This window comes from Cyanistes caeruleus, chromosome 6 (assembly GCF_971803275.1).
Source record: "Cyanistes caeruleus chromosome 6, bCyaCae1.hap1.1, whole genome shotgun sequence".
NCBI classification, from domain to species: Eukaryota; Metazoa; Chordata; class Aves; order Passeriformes; family Paridae; genus Cyanistes; species Cyanistes caeruleus.
The window spans coordinates 52,023,026-52,041,908 of NC_141706.1; the positions used below are offsets into that span (position 1 = coordinate 52,023,026).

Below are 18,883 nucleotides of genomic sequence, written 5' to 3' on the forward strand. Positions count from 1 at the left end.
TCAAAAGCTATTATGGGCCATTTAACCTTTAATCAAAAGTGTTTCAGAAAGAGTTTCAAAATTTTACCTCTGAAAGGATTCACTGCAGTTTTATCTTTTCATATATGAACATTTCTGTTTCCAGACATCATTAAAGTATGATTTTTATTTCTACAAATCTATAAATATCTGACTGGAAAGCTGGAGATCGCTGTTATCCTCTAGATGAATTCCCATCCAACTGGGCACCTATCATGCAAGGGAGGCCCTGCTGAGCAAGGGGGCTGGACTGGCCAGTCTCCAGAGGTCCCTTCCAACCTTAGCCACTGTCTGATTTTGGGATGCCCATAGTGCATCACTTGTTCAGTTATATCAGAAAATGCCTAGATCTGTAGCTTTTACCTACTCCTTAACATCTTGCTATAATCTCATTCAGTTCTCCCCGCCTCTGCAGGCCTGTCTTGTCCTTGTTTAACTGTTTGCGTGGGTAAGGCAAATGCTGAGACTTTGAATATGCCTGATGCACAGAGAGCAGGACTGATCATCACCCAGATAGGTGAGAAGAGATTCAGCCCTTGAAATAGGTATTGTGTTGTGGGTGTTTTTACATTTGCAATGGCACAACACTTTGACAGCAAGCCAAATTTATTGTGGAGCATTTCGAGTAGCAGAGTGTTGAACCTCCCTGTCATATTTTACAAATGGGTCCTGTTTTACATAAATCTTTGAACCTGTAAAAATCATGTGAGTAGACTTGATCACTGGATTTATGCTTGTCTTAAAGATATTTGCCACTAGAGCTGTCACTAAAAGAACATCTCTGGTCTCACAGGAAGGGACATATGCTGTAGATTTAGGACATCCATGAGCCAGGGGCTTAGCAAGTCCTTTCACATTTTGAAAAAGCCAGACATTTCAAAAACACGTTGCTGTTGTGTGGATAGAAGCCAGCGCAAGGTTTCAGCAATGACTTACTCGTTTCACTGAGCCAAAATTTACTGTGTCTTCTACTGTTGTCACATCTCTTTGACTTTTTTTTTCCTTTGTTGTTGTATCTTGAGTTTCATTTTTCCACCTGGCGCCAAAAATTGGGTTTTCTGGTAGGTAGTATAGTTTTTGGAGAAGCCCAGCGTAATTCAGGTTGAGCTACCTGCTCTAGCAGAAAGCGTCCCTGCCCATGGCAGGGGGGTTTGATGAGATGATCTTAGAAGGCCCCTTCCAACACAGACTCCAGGGGAATTCTATGATTGATTGACAAACTCAGATTTTTTTCACTAAGTGTCCATCCATCAGTGCCCCCCCACCCCAGAATATTTGCTTTCAAAATGTAAAAAAAAATGAGAAATAGCCTTTTTCTCCTTCAGACTCCTGACTTTTGAGACACAGATTAACAGATAAGAAATTCAGAGTTAATAAAACCTAAGTTTATCATCATATGCTCATCACAACCACTCTCAGATTTGTCATTTCTCCATTACCAGTTGTCCAGTGATGAATATTCACTGTAATCTCTAATGCTGTTGTTTGTCATGATCTGACAGGGTTTTTTTTAATTTTAATTACAATATTAATATAAAACTTCTGCTTTTGTTTGAAATATATATGGAATAGTTCAAAATCCTTATGACACACAATACAAACAGCCTTTTCTATATGGTTTGACTTCACGGGCTTTGCTTCATATTTCGAAGCAAATATGCTTCCAAAGCACCTGCATGAGTACTGTGATTTTTTTTTTTCCTTTATTCTTAGCTTTTTTTTGACTTTCTGTCAGTCTCCAAGAAAGTAAAGTGGTATCTGTACTGTATTTTATGACATGGTCTTTTTATCTGTCCTTAAGTTTGATGTATCCAAGCATCAGGCAAACCTAGTTTTCTGGGTGAGGTTTTTGTTTCCTGGGACATAGCAATGTTGAAGCTCTTGGCACGTGGTGTTTCTGAAAGCAATGGCTACCAAACTTCCTCTCTGACATCCAGATAAGGCTTGAAATTGGTTAGGAAAAATGTAATCACACACAAACATTTACTGTTTCTTCAGCTTACAAAAAATAAGTTCTTATCTGTGTCCAGCTTACTTACATTTGGTAATATAGCAGATTTTTTTTTCTTCACTTTACTTTTTTTGAGCTTAATACTCGCAACTGAGATATTATTGCTTTAGTTGAATCACAAGTGACATTGTTTCTTAAAATTGTTGGTGTATAAAGCCAGAGAATTAATTTTACTGAATCCCCTCCACTGAGATGTGCCCAACAGTATGCCCCCAAACTCAGATTACCAAGAGAATTAAAGCAGGCACCACTTGTTTTTTTCTCCTGATGAGGGCAAAAAGCTTGCCTTATTTCCCATAGTTTTATCCCTAAATGAGAGGACGTGCTGAAGCATTATTCAAGAGAAAAGCTGTGCATGCCAGCAATAAAGTAACAATAAGCAATTTTAAACTAAACTTTGAAAATTCTTGAAATATTTGCAGCTTTGTATGATTTAAAAAGGAAAATTTTAGAGTAGATGAACTTATAGCTTGATGAGTATACAATATTATGTTCCTATTCCATGATAGGGTTATTATGTTTACACAGACTGAATGACTGCAAATAAACTCTTGAAACAGTGTTAATTAGATTCATGAATCATATAAACTATTATCCTGCCAAAATGAATTATGGTTTGAAGTTACTGCTTTTTGTTAGTAAGGTAGACTATTCAACAGAAATGTTTATATTTTAAAAAAGGAAGATTTCTATATATGTATATGTATGTGACTCAGATGTAATTTTGTATATTTTTCAGTTTTACATACATATATATATATATGTGTGTGTGTGTGTGTGTATGAATCTTTCCCACAGAACTACCACTCATCAGTATTACTGTACCCATATAAAGGCAGAAGCTGTTAGGCACATTTGAGCACAGGATTTCAGGTTGTCTTGGAGCCAGGCACATGAAAAGTGCCTTTTCATATAACATACTAAAATGAAAATATGTTTGAATATTAAATACAAAAACTATACTTAATATTCAATGTATATTATTTAACCAGATAAATGTTTATATGTTTTAAGGCTGAATAAAAACCTTTAACTGAGTGTTCAACAAGTTATTTAATTTGAAAATAGTAATAAGGTATTTAAAAAATGAACTTTGTTCTGTCCCGATAATAACACAAAAGCTGTACAGAGGTACAAATCTATCTAGAGGTGATGGAAAGGCACTAGACCTAGCACTACATAAAAATTATAAACAGAATATAAATAATATATATAATATATATTATAAAATTATAAACAGAAACCTGAAGGTAGGCATAAAACATTTATACATGGAATTTATGATCATACAGTAGTTTTAATAAGGCTGTGTATATTTCTTATAGAAGACCTGGTGTGAACTTCAAAAAAAAATAACCTTAATTACATAAAACAGAATGGCAAGGTTTCCATAAAAGTGAAAGTCTTGCAATAATGAAAATTACAGTTATGTATTCTTTAAGGACTACACAGACATGATAACAGAGGTGTCAACAGACCTCTCAAGATGTCTATTAAAACTGATTTTTTGATGACATTATTCATTTAATGTTGTCCCTTTAGCATTCCTTCTACTTACGTCCTTTAGATTCCTTAACATTGGATGGTTTTATTAAGGTAGGTTTCTGTTCAAGGCAGAACATGCAGTTTCCATATGTGAAATGAGAGAAGGGCAGTAACAGGCATCCAGCTCTCCAGACAGGGTTTAACAATGACTCTGAGCTCAACTTTACTTTGTTAAATAGAGACATTGCCTCACACACTAACACAAAACTGGGTTTTTGTATGCCTTCCGGAACAAATCAGTGAAAGCCCAAGGTTTTGCTGTTTCTAACCCTGAAGTCCCATTTACACACTTGGTGTGACACTAACCTACATCTGTGTCACAGGGTTGGGTTTACAGAAGCCTTTTCTCAGAGGGCAAGAAATGTTATGCCCACTCTCTTACACAAGTCTTCTGTCCCAGTGATGGCACAGACTGAGCATGGCATCCATGCATTCTCAAATCATTATCTCCAACCAGCCCTTCAGTCTCCTTGAAACAGTGTCAAGAGTGCTGTCTGTCAGGTGTGACAAGTCTCTAAACAAGTTAGAGAGGGAAAAAGATCTCATATGCATTGTTTCATCAAGACATCCTACCCCGTTAGTTCCAGCATCAGTATTTGTCCTTTTGGAATGGACTGAACTCTGCCAGGAGGTCTGCACAAGGTTACATCCCTCTCATCCTGCCTGTGCAGGACATAGCAGGTGCACACTGGCACAGATGGAAGCAGCAGCAGCAGCACTCAGAGCAAGTCCCAGGTCACCAAGCAGCTGAGCACTCATCATAGCAGTGTGCAGTTATGACTCAGCTCAAATAGCCCTGGAGACATTTCCAGGTTTTACAGCTCTGGAATGCTGGAGATTCTGAGCAGGAGGTGCAGAGGTTGCTTGGGCAGACAAATCCAGAAACAGAAGAGCATAGAGCACAAAGGAATGCTATTATAGCCATGTATCCCTGCCTCCCTGGGCAGGCTGAGCCTTTCCCCACCACTTGGCCATCTCCACAAGAAAGCAGCATTTTAACACGAACTTAAATAAATGATACCACACCCTAGACTGTCCCAGTAAAATATTATTTTGTCAAATAATTGTTGCATTAAAGGAAAGTTTCGTGGCTAGCTCATTCTCTCTTCCTCATAACAGACAAAATCAAAATATTAAAATTGATGTTTAAGACCACATGCATGGATGTAGATCTCACCAGACAGCCGCACAGTTCAGATAGTGATCTTCCACTGATGGGAAATCAGAGATGTCTGCATGCATGTGTGCGTGTGTGTGTGTGTGCGCTTTTGTGCATAGACTTAGCAAAATCAGCAACACTAAAGGTATTTTTTCATACCAGAAATTGGACCTAAGTGCAGGTTTGTTGCTGTCAGGTAGTTGTGACAGCACCATCCATCAATATGTCCTCTCATACAGTGGAAGTCTTCACAGAAATGAGTCTTTTTCTTTTCTTTCTGGAAAGAAGGACTTAATGTCCTCCTTCCTTTCCGGAACAGGACTCTTTTACAAGCTTGCTGACATAGCAGTGTCATGAAGGCAGAAATGTGACAGGATTTGAGAGTCTTCAGCTGTTCCTACAAGAGTGTCTACAGGTGAGAATTACTCCAGCAGAAGTAGTTTTGTTAGGAGTGCTTATCCTACTCAGAGAGCACCAGAGGAGTTATCATGGCAGAAGTGAATTTTGCCAAAATATTGGAGCCTGCACACTGTTGGAACGGTGTGAAGTACAGGACATTTTCTCAACAAAGTCTTTGAAGTACAGCTTCTGTTAAGAGCTGTTTCTTCTGTCTCTTCTAGAAGTACAAAACATCCTTATGTAGGTAGTTCAGTACAGAATGTGTCTGAAAATGGGAGGGTCAGCATCTTTGCAGGTATCTAAGACTTCCTGTATTTCTCTTTACTAATTACTATTTTCTTGATTTTTTTTTTTTTCACTGCAATTGGAAGTCTTTGTCCTATTTAGTTTGGTTCACACCTATTGTGAACCTCAATTATTATCCATTGCCTATTTCACTGGAAATTCATCATTTCCCCAATGAGTGTCTAAATCAAACTGACAGAGAAAAAGAAATAAATATAAAATACATTAGGAATACAGCCACAACATGACAAAGAGCTCTCATCTCCAGTAGGCTAAACTGGAATGATGTTTTGTGCTGATATTTATATTTCTAACATCACAATGACTCATTGTTGCTATAGTGTTGCCCCCTCTTTCTATCTACTTCCTCTTTGTGGGAGGGGCGGGAGCAGTAAACTGCACACATTCAGAAAGGAAATGAGGCTTCTCAGAAAAGAGAAATAGTTTTCAGAACAATAAAACGACCCAACTGTGTGATCTAAAATTAACTGTGAAATCTATACCTCAGTTCCAGTCTCCCTACACACATGCTATAATGGGACGCCCCAGGCTTCGTTTGTGAGGGATTAGGACTGCTGAAATATTTCTCATACTTTTTCATGGCACCAGGTGCACCAATAATGAAAACTGAAGTTTTAATTAATGCAACCTTAATGTTAGGACATCCAGAATTAAACACAAAATGCCAAACCATGTGTCACCAGGCAGAGGAGATGAATGTGAGTAATGACCCACGAGAAACACTTACAGCAGTTGGTAGGACTGGAGCAGTTTGCAACAGGAAAGATGAAATTACCAATACTAGCCTGGAATAGGCAGTTGATGCCTGTTTCCTCTGGTTAGATTTCAATATAATCTTTTTACTGTTAGATTGAGATTAATATTTCCTTGATGTTATTCACTGTTTGCTGTCGGAGGAGTCTGCTTTAGGAGAACTTCCTGTTGGACTTCAGTCCTTATCAAACTGGTTATTGATAAGAATTACAGCTGCTCGCTTTTCTCCATTTATACTGAGTGCTTACTTCAAGAAGTAATGAAGCATGATTATATTATGCTACGTGATTTCCCTTTTTAGTTGTTTTTTATAATATAAGTGTATACTTTTGGAATATCCACACAATATAACCTGAACACAAAGGTGAACTTGAGAGTGCTTTGCAGTACAGACTTCATAATAAAAATTTTGCTGCCAAAACAAAATCTAAAGATTTGTTTTCCACAGGAGGTGTGCAGTGTTTAGAAAAGTTTTGCTGACTCCACTTTGAATTTAAATTTCCTCCAACTTCCAAAAAAGTAGATCTGCTACAGAGAAATTCAGAATTAACATGAATATTCACAAAAATACCCCATAATTCTTGCCTAAGCAATAGGTGAAAAAAAACCCAACACAATATTTGAAGGAAAATTTAAGTATAAGGACTGTACTTACTCAGTTCAGCTGAATATTAAGAAAGATCACACTAATTTATAAAGTCAGTGGATCATGGGACACAAGCAAATCAGTATTATACTGATTTCAAAATAGGATCCTGAAATCTATAAGCATGCTGCCTTCATTGCTGTGCTGATAAAGTTAGGATTTGTCATGCATTTCTATCAATGGTGATAATCCAATGCCATATCTGCAGACATGTCTAGAAAATTTATTGAAACACTTTTTAGTACTTTAAAAACATTCTATTTTCTCAATCCAGAATGATTTGATTTCCACTTGATTAACTATAATCTCAATTGCTACTTGAAACAGTGCTTCCAAGAAATGTCACCCTAATTGTAAAATAAAATTCACTTAACTTAATCAGCATTTTCTCATTTTCTCATACCAAAAAATCAGTGGCACTTTTTCCTGCAGTTGTGTCCTTTTTCTTTTTTTCTTCATCACAAGAAGCAATTTTGTATTTTCAAATAGTCTCCAAGTCTCAGCCACTGCTTTTATTTCCTCTTTTATATGATTTCATAATTTCATTCTGTGTTTTCTTCCCAGTCTGCAATGTAACTTCTTGCTCTTTCAGTGTTGTGCTATATGGGTCACATCGGTGCTCTAATTTCTCACCAAGTCATTTATTCACAGTTCACTGTGGGTGGGTAACACCATGATGACCGTGATTCCCTGGAATGCCTATTGAGTGCCTTTGTAAACCTTTGCTAGTGGGTGACAGAACAAACCCAGCATCAAAATTCAGTCAGCTAAGGAAGCAACCCGAGGAGTTCAGGCTCTGGCCATGATGCCAGTGGCAGGATCCTGAGAGAGACTTGTGGCAAACAGCCCAAAGGCATAAAACTGCCTTGGGAGTGTGAGCCTTAACTGCATTTCTCCTTCCAGGGTATTTGTTTTATACTGTAGGAGATGCCTACCAGTCCCTAAATGCTGTTCACCCTGTGCCAGGGGCTCCCTACCTTTCCATCTTTGCCCGCCATACAGCTGCTTCCCTTCTTCAAGGAGAAGGGCAAGACAGGGGACATGACAACCCCTCACTTCTCTCCCACCAGCTTCTTCGGGCAGATCTCACCAGCTGCTGAGAGATTCCTCTTTCCATTGTTTTTTTGGTGTCTGTCCACAGGGTGGAGGTCATGACTTGCATATAAGACAGCCTGCACTGAACATAAGCATTAAAACTGGAATTATAGAGATATAAAATCATGGAACAGAAAGGGAGGGTGGAAAGCAAGAGGAAATATTTGTGTGCCAAAGACAACACAGGAACAAGTTCTTGTAGTGAAGAACATTCTGTCTGTGGTTTGTCACATGTGGTGTTGTTTCCACACCACAGAGCTGCAGTTCAGCTCTCTCTAACACAGAAATTTAATGAGGAGGCTGGAGCCTCCTGCAGGACCACTTGATCTTTGATTGTGTATGCAGGCGAAAGTGCTGTGACCTTGGAGAGCCCATGCTTGGAACTGTTGTTAGTGGGGCTGTTTGAGCTGGAGGAGTGAGGATGGAGGCTGACACTTCACATTGTGAGGCAGGAGCACAGGAGTGAGAGAGGAATCTGTGCTGGCAGCAGATCAGCAGTGAAGGGAAGAGGGGTGCAGACACTGTTGTAAACATGGTCTTTTCACATTGCTCTTGTCTTTGAAATACAAGTGTATCATACTGACTATGTTTACCTTTCTTTCTCAGAACCTAATGTCTTTATTTCATAATTGGCATCTCATAGTTACAAAGAGAAAGAAAAAAATCCATTGTCTCCAGTGATTTTTCTGTCCTGTCAACAGGACAGAAAAATTTTTGTTTAGTTGGTCAGTTGTGTAGTCCTTTAATAATCCTAATGAAACACAGCAAAGATTTGTCATGAGCCTTACTCCAATTTGATCAATGATGTCCTGGACATATTTTTATTCTTTAGTTATATCTTATTAAAGCAAGATTTTCTTATCAACAGCTTTAACCAAAACAAAATTACTATTTTCAGGCTTTAGGATGGGAAATATTTGAGAGTAGACCGAAGCACCTCTGGTCTGAGAAGTCCCATGACAGGGAATCAGACCAGAGGAGACTTTTGATAAGATCCACATTCAGACTTGAGCTGTGGTGTGGGACATAGAGAAATAGAAAACTTTAGCAATGCTGATTTAAAAAGGGGTTGATAATGAGTGACAGACAGCCAAGTCAGATGCAGGGCATCTTTAACTCCTACTGGGACACTCATGAGAGGCTGATGATCCTGTCAGGGGCTATGTCATCTGGTGTGTGCTCCCAGCCTGGGCTTCCACAGCCAGGCTAGAGTGGGTGCTGAGTGCTGGGTGCTGAGTGCTGATGTGCCACCTACACTAACACCAGGAGTCAAGTGAGCCTCAGAGAAATTTCACCGTGTGTTACAAAGATTTGGTGCAGATGGATCTCTGGAAGGCAAGAGCCACCCCTGGGACAGAGCTATGGTCCAGAGGAGCACCAGACAGAAGAAAGTGGCTATGATAACCTCAAAGCCTGGAAGCAATCCAAAGCACAAAAAGAGAAAGAGTGAACCTAGCAACCAGACCAAAATTCAGACCTCCTCTAAACTCTTTTCCTGTCCATGTGTTTTGTTCTGCTTTTTGTTTCATTCTGATTCTGGAGGAAATGATGGCATGTGTTCCTTGCCCTTACAGCTCAGACACAGTCCAGCACAAGTGGGTAACATCTGAGGAGAATGTTTTTTTTTATCAAAGCTAAGCTGTAGTCCAAGGATTTTCTATCCATTCATCGGCTTTGCACGTGACGGAAGTCCTAGCATGGTACCTACAGGTTTATTTTTATCAACTGTTCTTTTTTTGTCTTCCAGGGTTTGGTATGACCACCCCAGCCACCGTTGGAGGCAAAATTTTTCTGATATTTTACGGCCTTATAGGATGTGCAGGGACCATTTTGTTCTTTAACCTGTTCCTGGAGCGCTTGATCACTGTCATAGCTTACGTCATGAAGTCCTGCCACGAAAGACAGCTGAGGAGGAAAGGGGTTCTCCCTCACAACAGCCGGCGGGGCTCGGGGACCTCTGAGGTGGACAGCCTGGCGGGCTGGAAGCCCTCTGTGTACTATGTTATGCTGATTTTATGTGTAGCATCCCTCATAATTTCCTGCTGTGCCTCTGCAATGTACACACCGATTGAAGGGTGGAGTTACTTTGACTCACTTTACTTCTGCTTTGTGGCCTTCAGCACCATTGGTTTTGGTGATCTGGTCAGTAGCCAGAACGTCAGGTATGACAGCCAAGGCCTTTACCGCTTTGGCAACTTTGTCTTCATACTCATGGGGGTGTGCTGCATCTATTCCTTATTTAATGTAATCTCTATTGTCATCAAGCAGTCCATAAACTGGATATTAAAGAAGCTGGCCTGCAAGTGCTGCCACAGATGCCAAAGAAGATTATTTCGTTCACGGAGGAATGTGGTAATGCCAGGAAATGTGCGCAGCCGGAGAAACATCTCCATTGAGACTGACGCTGTCAATGAGAGTGACACAGACGGACGCCGTCTGTCAGGAGAGATGATCTCCATGAAAGACTTTCTGGCCTCCAATAAAGTCTCACTGGCCATCATGCAGAAACAGCTGTCAGAAACTGCTAATGGGTATCCAAGGCAAATGAGCTCTAATTCGAAGCAAAATGGATTCTCTGGTGGAGTTGGAGCCCTAGCAATTATGAATAACAGACTGGCAGAGACAAGTATGGATAGATAAAATAGTAACAGTAATAGCAGTGAAACAGTGTGAACCATTTCAACAGGTATTGAAACAAGGTGAATCAAGTGAAATAGCTAGGGAGAGAGCACCACCAGAGGGTGGGATGATGTGAAGAGCATACCTCCTGATGGAAGACCTCTTGACTTTTTGGGGGCTTTCACTTAATGTTTTTGCATTGTACCAGTCCTGGCCTTCCTTCTTTCCCATAATTCTGCTCCTCAAGCAGGTTACTGCAGGAGGATTTTAATTTAGCCTTCAGTTAAAATTTCTATGTCCTGTTCTTCCCCATTATGTGACATACAGATTTCAGGATAAGAAATCTGCAGGATGGGAAGAAACCAAGTGTGTCTGCTGAACACATTCTTAATTCAGAGATTGTTTGGAGCTTTCTGTCTTACTCTCATTCCTGTTTCCTGGAAGTGACTTATCTGAGACCAAAAAATGAATCAGTCTTTATGATCCTGCAGATCTAATTTAATGGAAAATAGTATGCAAGTTGGTAGGTATATTCTGGAGCTATTGTAATGTGAATGGGGAGAGAATTTTACCTTTAGAATTTATTTACTCTTTCCTATAAGAGGATACTGTCAAAAGTGATAGAATAAAAATTTATCCTACTTTTATTTCCTTTTCTTAGTTTTCAAAATATGATTCTTTTCCAAGGTTACTTTTTATTCTAGAATCGAATCACTGTGGCTTTCTGTTTCAAAAATGTCAAATTAAATTGAAAATTGACTTACTGATGAGTGGTACGAATTATTCCACAATAGCAATCAAAGACTTTCCAAATTTTTGTTCATATTTGCCTCAATTGTGACTGAAGAATCAGCATTGTGTAATGCAACTAGTAATTTAAGTTTACACAACAGGCTTTAGTATGCAATTAGATTGTTATGCCAGCATCCAGGGTGTTATTATAAATGACTGTGATCACAGAATCACTTTGGCAGTGTCCTTTTTCTCGTTCATGTAACTCTGTCATTCTTCATCTGTTTCTCTGGCTTTCAGTGATAATAATGACAGGGTCTTGATTAGGGAAATAGAAAATGTTTTACCTCCTTGTTTTTCTCAATGAAATGCTCTGAGTGTTCATTATGACTACAAAGGAAATTTCAATGAGAGGAATAATAACAGTAAGAAGATCATGAAAACAGGAAAAGAAGTGATCTTTAATGACAGTGAAATCATACTTTGTATTAGTTAGCTAGAGAAATAAGGGATTAAATTAACATAAAATCTAGCAAAAATTTAAGGACGACTGGGCTGAATTCCCGATTCTCTTCTGAACATGCAGCACATTAAAGCTAAACAATATATGAGAGTGTAAATAAGTAGAATTGGTCACAAAGGACCCCCATCCCCTGGAAAGAATAGTGTACACATCAGGACAAAATGTTTTCTCACAGGTGGAAAGCTTTTCAGAATACTTCAATATTAGGAAATTTAGAACATCGTTATATAGTTCTCTCATAAAGAACAATGCAGATAGCCTCTCCAGTTTAATTAGTATTAGGAATTCATAGCATAGCCTTTTTCTTCATTCTGGCCTAAAGTTCTTTTACTTACATTTCTAATATTGTAGAATAACATTTTAATACTCATTTTATCAATATTTGAATTTGAAAAAAGCTTGGAATCCTTTCATATAATAAGCTAACCCCAGATATTCAACAAATGTACCTAACTAGTGAAAAAATTGCAAGCTCTTTTGACATTATTAGGGTAAAAATCCTGAATTAAAGCCAAATCTTGCTATTCTTAGTTACAAGGAAAGCTTTAAGCTGAAGTTATAAGTCCAAATTCTGAAATTTGTCAACTCATCTGTGAAGCAATGGAGTAGTCTTAGCAGTATCCCTTCATATTTGCATCCATGTAAAATCTGAATCAGCTTCCAAACCCTAACTTCTGTGAGAAAAGCAGTTTTATTTGTTTTTGAGGGGGGCTTACGTATTAGCAAAAATTGCCACTGAACTATTTCAGATTAAATTATAATACCAAGATCCATTACACTGTTGCACTTTTTTTTTCTTTATTTTTTTTAATCCCAAGACCTTCCTCGTCTCAATCTTACTGAATAAAAATACTTGGCTATAAAAACAGAGAAGTACTGCTCTGAAGCCTTCTTTCCAAATTCATTCAGAAGCACCTTTGTTCACTGCCTGTAACCACAGGATCTCATTGTTACCGATGTTTTCCTCTGCCAGCTATCAGAAATAGTATAGGACTTAACCCATTGCTTTAGCAATCACTAAGAGGGTCTTCAAGACATGAGACAGTTGTGTTGCTCTGTTCCATTCTTTCTGGTAACCAGCCTTGGTTTGTCATCACCACAGAGGAATCCTTGTCAGCTATTTTCAGTAGGTCTGAAAACATCTATGGTTATGAAAGCAAGGGACTAATAAGTAGTCTTTATCAAAGAGACTTGACAAGGCTGTGAGGGATCTTTGGTGTAAGCTAGCTCTGTTTTCATTGGTCAGCCCTGACCTTCTGCTCACTCAAGCACTGCCTTCTTCATGACCCAGGTGTCAGGTGCAAGATCACTTGGCTTTGTGGCTGGATTTTGTGTCTGCTGAAGATAATGAGGGAATAGCTGCACTAATCATCTGTATTCAGATGTCAATTGACAGAGATGAAGGACCAGTATATTCTGTCCCTCTGCCATCTTGTACCATGATGTCATTCTGTCCCTAAGAGACCTCTGACTTTGTCACTGAGTTCCCCTTAAGGCAGCCACACTCAACATTGAATGACTTTGCCAAGGAGACTGTAGAATTCTTAGAGAATATCTGTGGATAAATAAGACTTTTAAGATCAGAGAGAGAAATTTCTGAATACAGTCCCATGGTACTACTACAGTTGTTTTTCTAAAGGCATTGAATAGAGAAATCCCCAGAAGTTCTGTTCATAATGTAGTATCAAGATATTAAATTTACAAAACAAGTGGAAATAAAAAAATGTACACATACCAAAAAAGAGAAGAATTTAACATGGGAGTGACAAATGCCCATCCAGTGTGAAAAGTAAATTACACTAAAAATACAGATAACTATAATGTATAAATGTATAAATACATTTCTCGCATTACTTTTTAAAGTAGCAATGAGGAATTTAAGGAGATAGCCAGGGATCTATTTTCAAAGCTGTGTAAATTTTAATGCTGTATTGCTTAACACTAAAATCTCAATCAACAAGACAGAAAAATATTTTCAAAAGTACTGAGTTTCTCTGTTGCGGGCCATGAACTTTCATGGTGGCTATTGACATATGGGGGTGAGGTTTTTAAGGCAAAAATGTTTGGAGGAAAACCACAGATGCAGTGAGATTCTGAACCTGCACTTTAAAGGGCCAGGAGTACCACTGAAATCAGTGGGTTAAACTGCAGATTGCAGCCTGCCAGGCTGAAAATGAAAGCCCGTAATGGAATAATCAGCTGAAATTTAAACTCATAGTTGTGCAACTTAATAATATCATTATTTAATATAACATATTGTTTCTAATTAGTTTACATTGAAAGGAAATATCTATTGCTAACCAAAATGCAATCAAATAAAAGTAGAGGTAGCTCTTAGAGTTTTCTTACTAGTTTAGATTTTGTAAAATGTGTGAATCAGGCACTTTGCTGGTAGGTGGGTGTAAAAGCAGTTGCATTCATTTATCTCCATGAAAGACATGGGCCTCTTTTTGCAAGGACATGAAAAGACTCTGTAAAGGCATTTCATCCCTGCTGGAAGTCAATTAACTTCCCACCACACACCAACTTTCAGTAGAAGTCAGGTACTTGATTCCCTTAGCCGATTTCAGGACCCCAGCCATGTATTAGGTTTTGAATCTAAGATGACCTGACAGTGTCCCTGAAAAGTTCAAACAGTTGGAGCAAAGTTTCAGTGCTGCAGCACTCTAATAGCTGAATTAATTTATCTAAAAGCATTTTATGGTGAGAGCTTTGCGTCAGCCAAATAACACAAAGAGTTTTGTTTGATTTTGTTTGATTTAATCTTGGCCTTTGTCAGTATTAATTATATTTGACACGTTTACAAATTGAAGAACAAAGAGAAGGTTGTGCTAGGCATAAAAAATAAACCAGCTCCATTTCTCTGACTGAATTTTTCAAGAGAAAGGGGTCAGGTTGGGAGAAGAGCCTCTTGATTAACATTATATTTGACTAAAGTTTCTCTGGAGGTGGAGGGTATGAAGTTGTTTGGATGACTCTTCTCCAACAGCTGTGGAAGTGGAACTTTTGTGTGACCCCTTGATGTCCCCACGCTGGGAACAGAATCACAGTGAGCCTTAGCTTAGAGAAGGGTTAGCAGTTCCAAGCAATACAGTTGGAATCTTCTGTTGTTTTAATTCAGGCTACTAACACTGGGCTAACACAGTGCTTTCTTAGATTCTTCAAGAAGTAGTAAAAGTTATTTTATCTAATTTATTGTACAAACTGTGGAGAATCACCAAGTGTTTTCTTTCCTTTGAGCAGAAAATACTGCCAAATACACAAGTACAATGTGTCTGTTTGAGAATGTTCAGAGTAGATTTTTGCTTAATCCAGGAAATAAGAATACAATCCCTTCCCTACTCCTTAATTTCCAAATATCCACTGGCAACAATATCTACACAATACTCTGCTTATTGCTTAAAAGGCCACATTTCACTAGGAAAATTAAAACCATTGCTCATCAAAGTGGAGCAACATTGTCTTATTTTTTATTAGATTTAAGAGAGACTGTGAATATAAAGAATGACACTTCATGTCCAAGTAGTTAGAAGCTTGTTGATATAGACTGTGTTTATAGAGCTGTTTTATGTCAAACCAGACAAAAATCACATCACTGCAGACTTTTAAGAACATAAGTAAGTCTAAGAACAATCTTGTGGAATACATACACTGTTATATTTTGTTTTTCTGCAGTTTCACTTTGTGTCTTCAGTTTTCATTATTTGAAAATATTTGTGATAATAGAATAAACATAAATTTGCCAAGATTTTGAGAGGCAAAATAGTGAAATATGTTTTATGTGAAATATTATTTTCCACAGGCTGTGTAACTTTCTATAAAGGGGAAGTTTGATAAGAGTCAGAATCATCTTTTTCCAAGCAAGGGTGCAATTTCTGGACTCAAATGGATTTCCTGTTAGGTACATGTAGGAGTTCCCAGAGGGGAAAGACGGATCAGTTTTCATAAGTGTTACCTTTCAAAATACCTTTTCAAAGCTATTCCCCCTTTTAAAGCCATAGAACACTGTCAGTGTTTTCTGTTTGTCTTATCTGAGAAAACTTAACCTTGCCTTTTGATATCTTTAGAAGAAAAAGATGCTTATGAAGAAAAATTAAAATGACCTTACATAACCTTTACATGTATTGCTTGGAGCTGCAGAAATCCTCTTCTTTATCCTAACTCAAGTTTACATCAGACTAATTTTTGCAGCTCACCAAGGAGTTTTCATCTTATTAGTGAGTAGTCACAGCTCAAATGAAAGAACTTTAAAGTTGTATTTGGTCATCTGTTTAAATGAGGCAATGAGGTGATTGTCTGAGCAGTGGTTGCTTTTCTAATTTTGCTATCATTCAAAAGGCTGGAATCACCATTGTTCTCATCTCTGCAATGGTCAGGGAGACACTGAGTAGTGTCTAGAAGAGCCCTTGATGCTGCAGTACCAGCAATTACTGGCCATTAACCTCTGGGTGTCCTGTGGTCTGCACTTTGTGCCCAGAGCCAGAACTAGACAGAGGGAATGCTGTCCAGAACCATCAGTTCAAAGAGGCACAGAATAATTTACTACAGAAGATGCTTCTGGATGCCATCCTGTCACCCTTTTCTAAAGCAGGCCTACTAGTTCTTGCCCATCTCAGTGTGTGTATCTGTAATGTTCTGGGTGATGTTTCTTCAGCACTCTGTTCACAGTGTACTGACAGAGCCCTTCTTGCATGAAGTAATAAACATTACTTCATTATTGGTTCTCCCTACCAAGAGAAAGTGATAGGCCTTCCTCTGAACCTTTGCATTTGGGCAGACACTTAGCTCTAAGTTAAGCATGTTTCTTTGTAAATAGCATCCAGACAGCTGCTTTTCTCAGCCTCAAAAATAGCAGATGGGTAGTTTGATCTCTAGGTATCATTGTTGTTGGCAGGCTTATTTGAGATGGCAGAGACTGAAAAGGTCAGTCTATCTGTCCTAGCCTCCTAGGCAGGGGTATTACTCTTTTGGAAAGCAACCCATGACACTTTGGCTCTACACATTGGATTTGGCTGGATTCTCACTCAGGAATGGATTCTGCTCTACTGAAATCAATGGAGACTTTGCTTCTGGATTCTTTATCTGGAATTTTGCACAAGAATTAATTTCACTTTACAATATAATCCAAAGAAATGTGACTAGCCTTTTGCTTTGCTTTTACCACCAACTGTTCAAATGCTAATTCTATTCATGCAGTGCTGTGTTCTGCAATAAGTTATTGCCCAGGAATCATTTTTTTAGCCTATAAAATAATAATCTACTTCTAAAGAAGACCAATTTAAAATTGAAAGATTATTATCTCTAAGAATTGTTTGGTAGTCATTCATTTCCTCAGCTGAAAAAAAGGCTCTAACAAATAACACATTCTCCGTGAAAATTCCTGCAGTTTTTCAAGGGTATTTATCTCTGTGTTGACTGCTTGTGTCAGCTTGTTCTTTCCCTCAGCTTTCTGGTCTCAGTCCACACCTGCAGGACCCTTCTCCCTCTTATTTTTCTTTCCATTTATCTTTTTTCTTGGTTCATGAAATTCTTCTGTTGGCCAAATATACCATGGTATATATACCACACAAAGCAAGTCAGGAGGAAAAACAAGCAAGGCACAGAGAGTTCTGAATGCCCCATCAGCTGAGAAGGTGTCAAACTGAGTTTACACCTCCTCAGATTGCAACATAGATGCAAAGTGTAAACAGCAAGTGTTATGATATTTTAGCATCTCTAAAAAAAAAAGATCCCTTTAATCTACCAGGATTTTAACTTCTTTATTCATGGTTCTATGGCAAAAGGCAGGGGCTTTTGCTCTTTTACCTTCTTTGGATGCCAAAGGCTTTAAGGCCCTGTGCATGAACAACCAAAACTACAGAAATATTTCACCCTATTTGCAGAAGATTTGGTCCTTGTTCTGCACTGTGTAATAGGTCTGTGCAATATCAAGAATTAGAATCCACAAATCCACAGCCCATAATGGTAAGAAAATGGAGAATTTTGTAATGCTTCTAATGAATTTCCAGTGTTAGAGATTTCACAGTTGTCCCAGGCAACCTATTGCAAACCTATTGCAGAACATCTTAATTTTAAACATTTTCCCAGACGCTTAATTTAACTCTCCCTTGCTACAGCTGAGGCACATTTGTTTGCATTTGAGCCTTGCTGAATATGGAGAACAGAATATTCCTTTTTGAAAGGAAGGTATTTTTTACAATATCTCATCTCAGTCTTTGCTATCTCAGGCTAGAAATATCCCCTTCCTTATGTGACATCTTCTACCATTGCTCTACCATGCTCCAGATTGTGCTTCATTGCTTGATCACTTTTCTTTTCAAGTACAGTGCTCAAAATGAGATATAGTGACAGAGAAAATATATTGTTAATAGACCATGGAGTAGCACTATTATTTTCCTCATCTTACATACCTATCCTGTTTCTGGACTGGTGCTTGCTAGTTTAAATTACTGTTGATTCATCTTTGTTTTTTCACATGATATCAATGCCAAATGCTTTTTTTTTAAAACTGTTACCTAAACTATAGTGCCTCCAATTATGCAGGTGATCATTCCAATGTACCAACTTTCATGGATTGTTATTGAATTGTTTCTGGGTTTTTTTTCAGATCTCTTTCCTGTATCCATATTGGTTTGAATCCCAGTCATTCAGCATCTTTGCCACCCTGACTGCCTGGAATCATCTTCACACCTAAAACTGTGTCCTGTATTCCATTATCCAAGTTAGTAATAAAAATACTGACCCAGTGTTTTTGCAAAACCCAGTCAATACTTTCTTCCTGTTTGAAACAAAACTGTTGGTCTGTACCTACTGTTGTCTGAACACTGTTTCCCAATCAATTTTACACTGATTTCGTGTCAGTTTCATAAAGTGTAAATGAAAGTAAGCTGCAATTGCAATATTTTTATTCCAGGCTGTTGGATATGAGCTAAAAAAATATTTAGGTTTCAGATCCCAAGGGAATTTACACTGATCAGTTTCAACAGATTAGTTGATGGAAAATGGTTAAATTTTAAATTTATACAAAAGCAAATCTTGATTTTCCAAGTCTCCAACATAAAATTCCACTCTGTTCTT

The 18,883-nt window shown here is 38.2% G+C and overlaps 1 protein-coding gene across 3 annotated transcripts in view; it reads left to right on the forward strand.

Annotated features, from left to right (window-relative positions):
* The window catches only part of KCNK13 (potassium two pore domain channel subfamily K member 13), a 57,357-nt gene extending 38,792 nt beyond the window's left edge, over nt 1-18,565 (forward strand). For 2 of the 3 annotated variants that reach the window (XM_023927717.2, XM_086894358.1), the window contains one exon: nt 9,680-18,565. In XM_023927717.2, the coding sequence (XP_023783485.2) occupies nt 9,680-10,572 (893 nt within the window). In that variant the 3' untranslated portion in view covers nt 10,573-18,565. The remainder of the gene's footprint in view (nt 1-9,679) is intronic. The other variant, XR_015288428.1, reaches the window with a different exon arrangement.
* Nucleotides 18,566-18,883: the final 318 nt, after the last annotated feature.